Source organism: Lonchura striata, chromosome 13 (genome assembly GCF_050655825.1).
Source record: "Lonchura striata isolate lonStrDom1 chromosome 13, ASM5065582v1, whole genome shotgun sequence".
In the NCBI taxonomy this organism is placed as follows: domain Eukaryota; kingdom Metazoa; phylum Chordata; class Aves; order Passeriformes; family Estrildidae; genus Lonchura; species Lonchura striata.
In genome coordinates, this window is record NC_140715.1 from 4,625,641 (window position 1) to 4,638,995 (window position 13,355).

The 13,355-nt window shown below is 55.6% G+C and overlaps 3 protein-coding genes across 3 annotated transcripts; all 3 read right to left on the minus strand.

Moving 5' to 3' along the window:
* Nucleotides 1-154: 154 nt before the first annotated feature.
* On the minus strand, nt 155-4,431 carry LOC144248650 (protocadherin beta-15-like). Its single transcript, XM_077790685.2, has one exon. The coding sequence runs from the start codon at nt 4,362-4,364 to the stop codon at nt 1,413-1,415; it is 2,952 nt and encodes a 983-aa protein (XP_077646811.2). The 5' UTR covers nt 4,365-4,431; the 3' UTR covers nt 155-1,412.
* Nucleotides 4,432-4,573: 142 nt separating this feature from the next.
* Nucleotides 4,574-8,947, minus strand: LOC144248651 (protocadherin beta-4-like). The gene has a single exon (XM_077790686.2). It carries the CDS (start codon nt 8,821-8,823, stop codon nt 5,872-5,874), a length of 2,952 nt encoding a protein of 983 aa, XP_077646812.2. The 5' UTR covers nt 8,824-8,947; the 3' UTR covers nt 4,574-5,871.
* A 78-nt stretch (nt 8,948-9,025) lies between these two features.
* LOC146766137 (protocadherin beta-15-like) lies at nt 9,026-13,311 on the minus strand. Its single transcript, XM_085591144.1, has one exon. It carries the CDS (start codon nt 13,258-13,260, stop codon nt 10,303-10,305), a length of 2,958 nt encoding a protein of 985 aa, XP_085447270.1. The 5' UTR covers nt 13,261-13,311; the 3' UTR covers nt 9,026-10,302.
* Between the last annotated feature and the right edge of the window lie 44 nt (nt 13,312-13,355).

The following is a 13,355-nucleotide window of genomic DNA, read 5'->3' on the forward strand; positions in this document are numbered from 1 at the left end:
TCCCGGCTCTGTTCTACACACTCAGGCACTGTATCCACCCAACATTGATTCAGTGAAGGGACATCGTGAGAACAAGTCTGGCAGAATTTTGCATAGCCTGGAAGCCCATTCAGGAAAGAACATCTCTACAAACACTTCTGTCTCCTCCAATGTTGTCCAGCTGTTCTCTTTATTTCACTTCTACATAAATTTTTCAATTGTTAAACTCAGAGGTATGCCAGTTTACAATGTTAATCTCTATAACTTCACCACAATACAGCATAGGGGAGGCTTTCTGAATATTCCATGCATCGCAGACATTATTAAAATAACCACTTGCTATGGATGGGTTGGCAGTCCTTCTCTAGATCAACCAGCAAAGTAATGCTCAGTACATTTCAGAGGGTCGAAGGAGAAAGCACAAATATGGGACAGCAAATCCTCTAACACAAAAGGAGATAATCCTGTAGGGATAGCTTTCTACTCCCAAAAAGAAACAACTGGACTCAGAAACAAGAATGAGAAACAAAACTCAAAGTCCTGTTTTCAAATCCTGGGTTCAAACTTCAGAAAATTATTGTACATGGATATGTGACTTTTTCATGCACACAAAGACAATGAATAGGTTTTCTCTATGGTTACAGCCTACCCTAACATATCTCCTGTGCTGTATTTCCAAGACAATCCGAGAGGGACTGAACACCAAACCCACACATGGGACAAAGGAAGATTTTGTTGTGCATTTTCCTGCTCTTCTCTGCCTTGAAGAAGTTGGTAGCCCTGGAATCATAGGTCAATATTACCTTTTGCTTTGCAGAGGTGGAATTACCAGCATTGCAAAGGCTGGAGTGGACAAATTCACAATTTCATTAGGCAGAAATAGTGAAGCATCTGCAGATTCCCAATGGCCATACAGACACACATATAGAGGAAAAGCACAACACACATAGCACACACATCTCAGACAGAGACATCTAGAACTCCAGAAAGAAAAAGTCCCATGCTAATAGAACATAAAGACACAGTATTCAGAACTACCTTCTTTCTCTGGGAAAAGGGTTTTGTGTAATTTCATCCAGCGGGAGATTTGTCTAAGCAAGTGTGCCACTGAGCTATAAAAAGAAGAAGAAGGCCATAGTCTGTTCTGAGAGCAAGAGACACAAGAGGAAAGCTGGGAGTGCATTCTTAAAGCCTATCAGAAAGGCCTGTGACAGAGAAGAAAGAAGCTTGTCTGAGGGAGAGAATCAGAGTATTTTTTTTTCCACAACTGTGTTTTTGGGGTGGAAGAAAAGTTTTACACTGACTAGGAATTTGCAGAAAACTGTCAATGCTAATTCGTAAAAAATTTTCCCTGCAGGAAAAATTGCCACATGCTGCAACGTGGATCCCCTCCTCCCATGGGCCGTGAAGCCTCTGGCTGTGCAGAACCCATGTCAGTCAAAGGAAAGAGCGTTGAGCTGTCCTGCAGAGAGAGTCCCAGCATTGTCTGGGGCCATGTCCTCTGTGCTGACAGGGACACAGGGGAAATCCTGCTCCTCAGCGGGGCCCTGGCCCAGGGCGCAGTGCTGTGGGGGCAGGCTGGGCAGGATGGGCCTGAGGAATTTGAACTCGCTGTTGCCCGAGCCCGTTGTGAGGCTGATCTCGTAGCAATAGGCGCGGGGCAGGGTCCCTGCAGCGGCTGCATCGGCCAGGCCGCTCTGCACGTTGTCGGCACCATAAAGCACATGGCCGGCCTCCAGCTCCTTTCTCCTGCACGCCTTGCGAGAGACAAAGACTGCGCTGGAGATGAGGAAGAGGAGCGAGACAAAGACCAAGGAAATGATTAAATAGGTGGTCAGGGAGCCGTCCTGATCCTCTGGGGCCGGGCTGCTGTGCGGGAGGCGCACGTCTGAGAAGTCCTTGAGCAGGAGAGTGCTCAGGGCTGCCGTGGCTGACAGTGGGGGCTTGCCGTTGTCCCTGACCAGGACAACCAGCTTCTGCTTCACGCTGTCTCTCTCTGTCACCGGCCTCCTCAGACGCACCTCCCCGCTTTGGACGGCCACGGAAAACAGCCCTGGGTCGGTGGCCCTCAGCAGGTGGTAGGAGAGCCAGGAGTTCTGTCCCGAGTCGGCATCGACAGCCACCACTTTGCCCACGAGGTAGCCCGCCTCAGCCCACACGGGCATCAGCTCGCTGGACGCTGGGCTGCCGTCCTGGGCCGGGTAGAGCACGAGCGGAGCGTTGTCATTCTCGTCCAGCACGACCAGGCGGACGGTGACGTTGGCTCTGAGGGGAGGAGAGCCCGCGTCAGAGGCACTGACCGTCACCTCGGTCTGCCTCAAGTGCTCGTAGTCCAGGGGCCGCAGCACAAACACGTGTCCGTTCTCAGAGTTCACAGAGATGCAGGAACACCAGGGCCGCTCTGCCCCTTGCTCTGGTGCCAGGGAATAGGTCACCTTGGCATTGAGCCCCACGTCAGCATCCACGGCACTGACGGCCCCAACAAACACCGTGGCGACGTTGTTCTCGCGCACATACATGGTGTAGGAGGTCTGGTTGAAGACGGGGGCATTGTCATTGACATCGGAGATGTCCACGCTGAAGGTCTGGGTGCTTGTGAGAGGAGGCGACCCCGCATCTGCTGCCGTGACACTCAGGATGTACTGAGGCGTCTCCTCGCGGTCCAGCGCGCTCACTGTCACCAGCTCATAGTAATTCTTATAGGCTGGCCGCAGGGAGAAGGAGAGCTGATCCTCGAGGGCACAGGAGATCTTCCCGTTGGCACCAGAATCCCGGTCTCTGACCGAGAACAGAGCAACCACTGTGCCGGGCACTGTGTTCTCGGGGAGGGGACTGCTGAAGGAACTGACCACCAGCTCTGGGGCATTGTCGTTCACATCCACCACCTCCACCTGCACTTTGCAGATTGCTGAGAGGCCCCCACCATCCGTCGCTCTCACACTGAGCTCATGACTTTCTGCTGCCTCAAAGTCCAGAGGTTTTGTGAGTTTAATTTCACCAGTTATGGGATCAATCACAAATGCTGAGTCTCCCTGATCCACTCCTTCATTGAGTTGATAGGATATTTCTCCATTACTTCCTGCATCCTGATCAGTTGCCAGCACAGTCAGAACCACAGAGCCTTCTGGCATGTTCTCCAGGATATGTCCAATGTACTCATCCTGTGAGAATATCGGAGCATTGTCATTTACATCTAGAATTACAATTTTCACATGGGTGACACCACTCCTGGGAGGAGAACCCCCATCCATGGCAATAACACTGAAATCCATCTCTGAATGTTCCTCCCTGTCTAGTGGCTTTTCCAAAACAAGTTCAAGATATTTCTTGGCTGTAATGCGACTCCCAGTGGAAACCATAAAATACTCGTTCTCTGGAGAGATGCTGTAACCCTGGATGTTGTTGCTGCCAATATCGAGGTCCCTAGCACGCTCCAGCGGGAAACGAGAGCCTGGCTCACTTGTCTCTGGAATCTTAAAAGTGACTTGATCTTCTCGGAACACAGGGGAATGATCATTGATATCGTCCAGAGCCACCTCGGCCCGAAAGAACTGCAGGGGGTTGGAGAGCAGCAGCTCGAAGGGGAGCATGCAGCTGGCGGCCTGGCCGCACAGCTCCTCCCGGTCCAGCCTCCCCGCCACGACGAGGCGGCCGGAGGCGCGCTCCAAGCGAAAATGCTGCCGCCCGTCCTCCGAGACCAGGCGGGCGCGGCGAGCCGAGAGCTGCGCCGGCGTCAGCCCCGCGTCCTCCGCCAGCTCGCCCACCAGGGAGCCGCTTTCCGCCTCCTCGGCCACGGAGTAGCGGATGGGCTCGGCGCGAGCGGGCGGCAGCGACAGCAAAGCAGAGACACAAAGCACTTGCCTTGCGAGCGCCATGGCGCGGCGGCGGCGGCGGCGGCGGCGGCGGCCGGGGTCGGTGTCGCGGCTGTGCCGGCGGATTCCCCGCGGAAAGCGGCGACGTGGAAGGCGGCTGTCCTCTTTCGCTGCTTCAGATTCTGCCGGCGGACCGTAACGCAGCCGGGCTGTTCCAGCAGCGGCTGCAATCCCTTCCGCAGGGTCTGCCCCCTCCGCCCGGCTCTGCCGGGCTGGTCTAAGCTGAACTGGGCGGAACTGAGCGGAGCTGAGCCGAGCAGGGCTGGGCTGGGCTGGGCTGGGCCGGGCCGGGCTCGGCCGCCTCCGCTGCCGCAGCCGCTCGGCGCCGCCTTGGCCGAGGGCACCACCCAGCGGTGCGCGCTGGCACTGCAGCCGCCGCCGCCCGCAGCCCGCGCTGCCGCTCGCCCCGGCCGCGGTTCCGAACCCACCGAGACAGCCGCGACCAAGAACCGAACGCGGCCGCAGCCGGGACAGCCGAAAGACGAGGCTGAGTCCAGAGGGACAGAGCCTCATCCCTCAGCAGGAGAAACCGAGCAGAGATAAGGCGGCGGTGACAGCACGGGTATGCCAATTAGCAATCTCTACGCTGCATCTGCACACTCAGGATCTGTACCATCCTACATTCTTTCCGACAAGGGACACAGCGGAAAAGTAACTTGCACTTATTTAGAAAGACTTGGCAGGGATCTCCCAGAAAGAACGTCTCTATAAAGACTACTGTCTCCACAAAAGGAGGGAGTGTGTTCTCTTTATTTCAAGCTAACACATCTTTTCAGTTTCTAAACTCAGAGTTACACCAATTTACCTTATAATGCCTAATTACAACACATCACAGCGTGAGGGAGACTTTCTAAGTATTTCATGCATCACAGACATCATTCAAACAACCAGTAATTCTAGATGCGGTGGCAATCCTTCTCTAGAGGCTCAGTACAGTGTTCAGTGCTTTTCAGGGGAGAAAGGGCAAAGATGGGAATGCAAATGCTCTAACACAAACACAGAGAAGCCTGTGGGGACAGTTTTCTTGTCCCATCAAGAAGCCTTGGGTTTCAGAAACAGCAATGAAAAGACCAATCTCAATGTCTTTTTTAAAAAGTTCTTCTTTACGATAACTTCCAGTAATTTTCTTTTAGTATTTGTGGAATTTTCCTTCAATGCATTCAATGACAATGAACATGATTCTACAGCTGTATTCAATTACAGTCTACCCTAACACTGTTTGAGCTCCTGTATTTCCAAGGCAATCCTGAGGTGACAGAACACCCAAGCTCTTCTTGTGCACCAGGGAAGACTTTGATGTGCATTTGGATGCCCTGCTCTGAGCTACATAAGGAAGGCTGTTTTTAAAGGTTCTAAATCAACTCCCTCCCTGCTGAGCTGGTATTACCTATGTGATAATGGCTGGGTGGAAGCAACTCCACCAGGCCCCAATACTGAAGCAGCTGCAAATATTCAGTGTCTGAATGAACAAGAAAGTTTGTTTTGTCTGTCATAGTGACAAGAAAGCAAAGCACACAGAGCCATCCTCTAAGACAGAGACATCCAGAATCCAGGCAAGAAAGGGCCCAGTGCCCATGTGACATTGCATCCCAGTACTTGCAACTTCCTTCTTGTCATGGAGTGCAAAAATGGATTTTTGCATTTCATGGAGGATATGATTTGTCTGGCCTCCAGACAAGTGAAATTGTATGAAGCTGAGAATAAAATCATCCTATGACTATTCTGACAGCAAGAGAAACAAGAACACAGCTGTGCGTGCTAACCATACAGTCAAGGCCTATAAGAAATGTTAGTAAAAGAGCTGAAACAAATTATTAAAGAAGGGAGAAGAGCTTTGCATTTTACTTCTGTAGTTGTTCTTTAGAAGGAAGACTTTGTTTACTCTCAATAGAAATTGCAAAAAAGGTGGTTGAACCATTTCCAAACACAAATATACTGTGGAGGAACCATGGCCACATGCTGTAGCCAGGATGGTAGCCACCCAAGGGGCCATACAGCCTCTGGCTGTGCAGAACCCATGTCAGTCAAAGGAAAGAGCGTTGAGCTGTCCTGCAGAGAGAGTCCCAGCATTGTCTGGGGCCATGTCCTCTGTGCTGACAGGGACACAGGGGAAATCCTGCTCCTCACTGGGGCCCTGGCCCAGGGCGCAGTGCTGTGGGGGCAGGCTGGGCAGGATGGGCCTGAGGAATTTGAACTCGCTGTTGCCCGAGCCCGTTGTGAGGCTGATCTCGTAGCAATAGGCGCGGGGCAGGGTCCCTGCAGCGGCTGCATCGGCCAGGCCGCTCTGCACGTTGTCGGCACCATAAAGCACATGGCCGGCCTCCAGCTCCTTTCTCCTGCACGCCTTGCGAGCGACAAAGACTGCGCTGGAGATGAGGAAGAGGAGCGAGACAAAGACCAAGGAAATGATTAAATAGGTGGTCAGGGAGCCGTCCTGATCCTCTGGGGCCGGGCTGCTGTGCGGGAGGCGCACGTCTGAGAAGTCCTTGAGCAGGAGAGCGCTCAGGGCTGCCGTGGCTGACAGTGGGGGCTTGCCGTTGTCCCTGACCAGGACAACCAGCTTCTGCTTCACGCTGTCTCTCTCTGTCACCGGCCTCCTCAGACGCACCTCCCCGCTTTGGACGGCCACGGAAAACAGCCCTGGGTCGGTGGCCCTCAGCAGGTGGTAGGAGAGCCAGGAGTTCTGTCCCGAGTCGGCATCGACAGCCACCACTTTGCCCACGAGGTAGCCCGCCTCAGCCCACACGGGCACCAGCTCGCTGGACGCTGGGCTGCCGTCCTGGGCCGGGTAGAGCACGAGCGGAGCGTTGTCATTCTCGTCCAGCACGACCAGGCGGACGGTGACGTTGGCTCTGAGGGGAGGAGAGCCCGCGTCAGAGGCACTGACCGTCACCTCGGTCTGCCTCAAGTGCTCGTAGTCCAGGGGCCGCAGCACAAACACGTGTCCGTTCTCAGAGTTCACAGAGATGCAGGAGCACCAGGGCCGCTCTGCCCCTTGCTCTGGAGCCAGGGAATAGGTCACCTTGGCATTGAGCCCCACGTCAGCATCCGCGGCACTGACGGCCCCAACAAACACCGTGGCGACGTTGTTCTCACGTACGTACATGGTGTAGGAGGTCTGGTTGAAGACGGGGGCATTGTCATTGACATCGGAGATGTCCACGCTGAAGGTCTGGGTGCTTGTGAGAGGAGGTGACCCCGCATCTGCTGCCGTGACACTCAGGATGTACTGAGGCGTCTCCTCGCGGTCCAGCGTGCTCACTGTCACCAGCTCATAGTAATTCTTATAAGCTGGCCGCAGGGAGAAGGAGAGCTGATCCTCGAGGGCACAGGAGATCTTCCCGTTGGCACCAGAATCCCGGTCCCTGACCGAGAACAGGGCAACCACCGTGCCAGGCACTGTGTCTTCAGGGAGGGGACTGCTGAAAGAACTGACCACCAGCTCTGGGGCATTGTCGTTCACATCTACCACCTCCACCTGCACTTTACAGATGGCTGAGAGGCCCCCACCATCTGTGGCTCTCACACTGAGCTCATGATTTTCTGCTACCTCAAAGTCCAGAGGTTTTGTGAGTTTAATTTCACCAGTTATGGGATCAATCACAAATGCTGGATCTCCCTGATCCACTTCTTCATTGAGTTGATAGGATATTTCCCCATTACTTCCTGTGTCCTGATCAGTTGCCAGCACAGTCAGAACCATAGAGCCTTCTGGCATGTTTTCTAAAATCTGTCCTATATATACCTCCTGTATAAAAATGGGAGCATTGTCATTTACATCTAGAATTACAATTTTAACTTCTGTAGTGCCACTCCTGGGAGGAGAGCCCCCATCCAGAGCAATAACACTGAAACCCATCTCTGCATGTTCCTCCCTGTCCAGTGGGTTTTCCAAAACAAGTTCAAGAGACTTCTTGCCTTTAATGCGACTCCCATAGTACACACTGAAATACTCGTTCTCGGGAGAGATTCTGTACTTCTGGACGGTGTTGCTGCCAATATCGAGGTCCCGAGCCACCTCCAGCGGGAATCGAGAGCCTGGTTCGCTCGTCTCTAGAATCTTTAAGATGACTTGATCTTCTCGGAACACAGGGGAATGGTCATTGATATCGTCCAGAGCCACCTCGGCCCGAAAGAACTGCAGGGGGTTGGAGAGCAGCAGCTCGAAGGGGAGCATGCAGCTGGCGGCCTGGCCGCACAGCTCCTCCCGGTCCAGCCTCCCCGCCACGACGAGGCGGCCGGAGGCGCGCTCCAAGCGAAAATGCTGCCGCCCGTCCTCCGAGACCAGGCGGGCGCGGCGAGCCGAGAGCTGCGCCGGCGTCAGCCCCGCGTCCTCCGCCAGCTCGCCCACCAGGGAGCCGCTTTCCGCCTCCTCGGCCACGGAGTAGCGGATGGGCTCGGCGCGAGCGGGCGGCAGCGACAGCAAAGCAGAGACACAAAGCACTTGCCTTGCGAGCGCCATGGCGCGGCGGCGGCGGCGGCGGCGGCGGCGGCCGGGGTCGGTGTCGCGGCTGTGCCGGCGGATTCCCCGCGGAAAGCGGCGACGTGGAAGGCGGCTGTCCTCTTTCGCTGCTTCAGATTCTGCCGGCGGACCGTAACGCAGCCGGGCTGTTCCAGCAGCGGCTGCAATCCCTTCCGCAGGGTCTGCCCCCTCCGCCCGGCTCTGCCGGGCTGGTCTAAGCTGAACTGGGCGGAACTGAGCGGAGCTGAGCCGAGCAGGGCTGGGCTGGGCTGGGCCGGGCCGGGCCGGGCTCGGCCGCCTCCGCTGCCGCAGCCGCTCGGCGCCGCCTTGGCCGAGGGCACCACCCAGCGGTGCGCGCTGGCACTGCAGCCGCCGCCGCCCGCAGCCCGCGCTGCCGCTCGCCCCGGCCGCGGTTCCGAACCCACCGAGACAGCCGCGACCAAGAACCGAACGCGGCCGCAGCCGGGACAGCCGAAAGACGAGGCTGAGTCCACAACGACCAAACTGCATCGCCCGGCAGAAGAAACCGCACAGGGATAAGGCGGTGGTGACAGCATGGGCTTGCCATTGAACACTGTCCCGGCTCTTTTCTACACACTCAGGCACTGTATCCACCCAACATTGATTCAGTGAAGGGACATCGTGAGAACAAGTCTGGCAGAATTTTGCATAGCCTGGAAGCCCATTCAGGAAAGAACATCTCTACAAACACTTCTGTCTCCTCCAATGTTGTCCAGCTGTTCTCTTTATTTCACTTCTACATAAATTTTTCAATTGTTAAACTCAGAGGTATGCCAGTTTACAATGTTAATCTCTATAACTTCACCACAATACAGCATAGGGGAGGCTTTCTGAATATTCCATGCATCGCAGACATTATTAAAATAACCACTTCTATTGGATGGGTTGGCAGTCCTTCTCTAGATCAACCAGCAAAGTAATGCTCAGTACATTTCAGAGGGTCGAAGGAGAAAGCACAAATATGGGAATGCAAATCCTCTAACACAAAAGGAGATAATCCTGTAGGGATAGCTTTCTACTCCCAAAAAGAAACAACTGGACTCAGAAACAAGAATGAGAAACAAAACTCAAAGTCCTGTTTTCAAATCCTGGGTTCAAACTTCAGAAAATTATTGTACATGGATATGTGACTTTTTCATGCACACAAAGACAATGAATAGGTTTTCTCTATGGTTACAGCCTACCCTAACATATCTCCTGTGCTGTATTTCCAAGACAATTCGAGAGGGACTGAACACCAAACCCACACATGGGACAAAGAAAGATTTTGTTGTGCATTTTCCTGCTCTTCCCTGCCTTGAAGAAGTTGGTAGCCCTGGACTCATAGGTCAATATTACCTTTTGCTCTGCAGAGGTGGAATTGCCAGCATTGCAAAGGCTGGAGGGGACAAATTCACAATTTCATTAGGCAGAAATAGTGAAGCATCTGCAGATTCCCAATGGCCATACAGACACACATATAGAGGAAAAGCACAACACACATAGCACACACATCTCAGACAGAGACATGCAGAACTCCAGAAAGAAAAAGTCCCATGCTAATAGAACATAAAGACACAGTATTCATAACTACCTTCTTTCTCTGGGAAAAGGGTTTTGTGTAATTTCATCCAGCGGGAGATTTGTCTATGCAAGTGTGCCACTGAGCTATAAAAAGAAGAAGAAGGCCATAATCTGTTCTGAGAGCAAGAGACACAAGAGGAAAGCTGGAAGTGCATTCTTAAAGCCTATCAGAAAGGCCTGTGACAGAGAAGAAAGAAGCTTGTCTGAGGGAGAGAATCAGAGTATTTTTTTTTCCACAACTGTGTTTTTGGGGTGGAAGAAAAGTTTTACACTGACTAGGAATTTGCAGAAAACTGTCAATGCTAATTCGTAAAAAATTTTCCCTGCAGGAAAAATTGCCACATGCTGCAACGTGGATCCCCTCCTCCCATGGGCCGTGAAGCCTCTGGCTGTGCAGAACCCATGTCAGTCAAAGGAAAGAGCGTTGAGCTGTCCTGCAGAGAGAGTCCCAGCATTGTCTGGGGCCATGTCCTCTGTGCTGACAGGGACACAGGGGAAATCCTGCTCCTCAGCGGGGCCCTGGCCCAGGGCGCAGTGCTGTGGGGGCAGGCTGGGCAGGATGGGCCTGAGGAATTTGAACTCGCTGTTGCCCGAGCCCGTTGTGAGGCTGATCTCGTAGCAATAGGCGCGGGGCAGGGTCCCTGCAGCGGCTGCATCGGCCAGGCCGCTCTGCATGTTGTCGGCACCATAAAGCACATGGCCGGCCTCCAGCTCCTTTCTCCTGCACGCCTTGCGAGCGACAAAGACTGCGCTGGAGATGAGGAAGAGGAGCGAGACAAAGACCAAGGAAATGATTAAATAGGTGGTCAGGGAGCCGTCCTGATCCTCTGGGGCCGGGCTGCTGTGAGGGAGGCGCACGTCTGAGAAGTCCTTGAGCAGGAGAGCGCTCAGGGCTGCCGTGGCTGACAGTGGGGGCTTGCCGTTGTCCCTGACCAGGACAACCAGCTTCTGCTTCACGCTGTCTCTCTCTGTCACCGGCCTCCTCAGACGCACCTCCCCGCTTTGGACGGCCACGGAAAACAGCCCTGGGTCGGTGGCCCTCAGCAGGTGGTAGGAGAGCCAGGAGTTCTGTCCCGAGTCGGCATCGACGGCCACCACTTTGCCCACGAGGTAGCCCGCCTCAGCCCACACGGGCACCAGCTCGCTGGACGCTGGGCTGCCGTCCTGGGCCGGGTAGAGCACGAGCGGAGCGTTGTCATTCTCGTCCAGCACGACCAGGCGGACGGTGACGTTGGCTCTGAGGGGAGGAGAGCCCGCGTCAGAGGCACTGACCGTCACCTCGGTCTGCCTCAAGTGCTCGTAGTCCAGGGGCCGCAGCACAAACACGTGTCCGTTCTCAGAGTTCACAGAGATGCAGGAGCACCAGGGCCGCTCTGCCCCTTGCTCTGGTGCCAGGGAATAGGTCACCTTGGCATTGAGCCCCACGTCAGCATCCGCGGCACTGACGGCCCCAACAAACACCGTGGCGACGTTGTTCTCACGCACGTACATGGTGTAGGAGGTCTGGTTGAAGACGGGGGCATTGTCATTGACATCGGAGATGTCCACGCTGAAGGTCTGGGTGCTTGTGAGAGGAGGCGACCCCGCATCTGCTGCCGTGACACTCAGGATGTACTGAGGCGTCTCCTCGCGGTCCAGCACGCTCACTGTCACCAGCTCATAGTAATTCTTATAGGCTGGCCGCAGGGAGAAGGAGAGCTGATCCTCGAGGGCGCAGGAGATCTTCCCGTTGGCGCCAGAATCCCGGTCCCTGACCGAGAACAGGGCAACCACCGTGCCGGGCACTGTGTTCTCGGGGAGGGGACTGCTGAAGGAACTGACCACCAGCTCTGGGGCATTGTCGTTCACGTCCACCACCGCCACCAACACTTTGCAGATTGCTGAGAGGCCCCCACCATCTGTGGCCCTCACAATCAGCTCGTGATACTGTGCTGCCTCAAAGTCCAGAGGTTTTGTGAGTTTAATTTCACCAGTTATGGGATCAATCACAAATGCTGAGTCTGCCTGTACAACTGACTGGCTAAGTTCATAGAAGATGTCTCCATTTACTCCTGCATCCTGATCAGTTGCCAGCACAGTAAGAACCATAGAGCCTTCAGGCATGTTTTCCATAACCCTCCCAATATAACGCTCTTGCATGAAGATGGGAGCATTGTCATTTACATCCAGAATGATAATAGAGATCTCGATACTCCCACTCCTCGGAGGAGAGCCCCCATCCACAGCAATAACACTGAAACCCATCTCTGCATGCTCCTCTCTGTCTAATGGATTTTCCAAAACAAGTTCGAGATATTTGTCATCATTAGTCCGACTTCCGTATGACAACCTGAAATACTCATTCTCGGGAGAGATGCTGTACTCCTGGACTGTGTTACTGCCAATATCGGGGTCCCTAGCACCCACCAGTGGGAAACGAGAGCCTGGATCGCTCCTTTCCACGATCTTGTAAGTGACTCGTTCCTCGGGGAAGACGGGTGAATGGTCATTGATATCGTCCAGAGCCACCTCGACCCGAAAGAACTGCAGGGGGTTGGAGAGCAGCAGCTCGAAGGGGAGCATGCAGCTGGCGGCCTGGCCGCACAGCTCCTCCCGGTCCAGCCTCCCCGCCACGACGAGGCGGCCGGAGGCGCGCTCCAAGCGAAAATGCTGCCGCCCGTCCTCCGAGACCAGGCGGGCGCGGCGAGCCGAGAGCTGCGCCGGCGTCAGCCCCGCGTCCTCCGCCAGCTCGCCCACCAGGGAGCCGCTTTCCGCCTCCTCGGCCACGGAGTAGCGGATGGGCTCGGCGCGAGCGGGCGGCAGCGACAGCAAAGCAGAGACACAAAGCACTTGCCTTGCGAGCGCCATGGCGCGGCGGCGGCGGCGGCGGCGGCGGCGGCGGCGGCCGGGGTCGGTGTCGCGGCTGTGCCGGCGGATTCCCCGCGGAAAGCGGCGACGTGGAAGGCGGCTGTCCTCTTTCGCTGCTTCAGATTCTGCCGGCGGACCGTAACGCAGCCGGGCTGTTCCAGCAGCGGCTGCAATCCCTTCCGCAGGGTCTGCCCCCTCCGCCCCGCTCTGCCGGGCTGGTCTAAGCTGAACTGGGCGGAACTGAGCGGAGCTGAGCCGAGCAGGGCTGGGCTGGGCTGGGCCGGGCCGGGCCGGGCTCGGCCGCCTCCGCTGCCGCAGCCGCTCGGCGCCGCCTTGGCCGAGGGCACCACCCAGCGGTGCGCGCTGGCACTGCAGCCGCCGCCGCCCGCAGCCCGCGCTGCCGCTCGCCCCGGCCGCGGTTCCGAACCCACCGAGACAGCCGCGACCAAGAACCGAACGCGGCCGCAGCCGGGACAGCCGAAAGACGAGGCTGAGTCCACAACGACCAAACTGCATCGCCCGGCAGAAGAAACCGCACAGGGATAAGGCGGTGGTGACAGCATGGGCTTGCCATTGAACACTGTCCCGGCTCTTTTCTACACACTCAGGCC

Coding starts and splice junctions, on each gene's coding strand:
- LOC144248650 (XM_077790685.2), bottom strand. CDS start 4,364: ATGAGGCTCTGTCCCTCTGGACTCAGCCTCGTCTTTCGGCTGTCCCGG.
- LOC144248651 (XM_077790686.2), bottom strand. CDS start 8,823: ATGCAGTTTGGTCGTTGTGGACTCAGCCTCGTCTTTCGGCTGTCCCGG.
- LOC146766137 (XM_085591144.1), bottom strand. CDS start 13,260: ATGCAGTTTGGTCGTTGTGGACTCAGCCTCGTCTTTCGGCTGTCCCGG.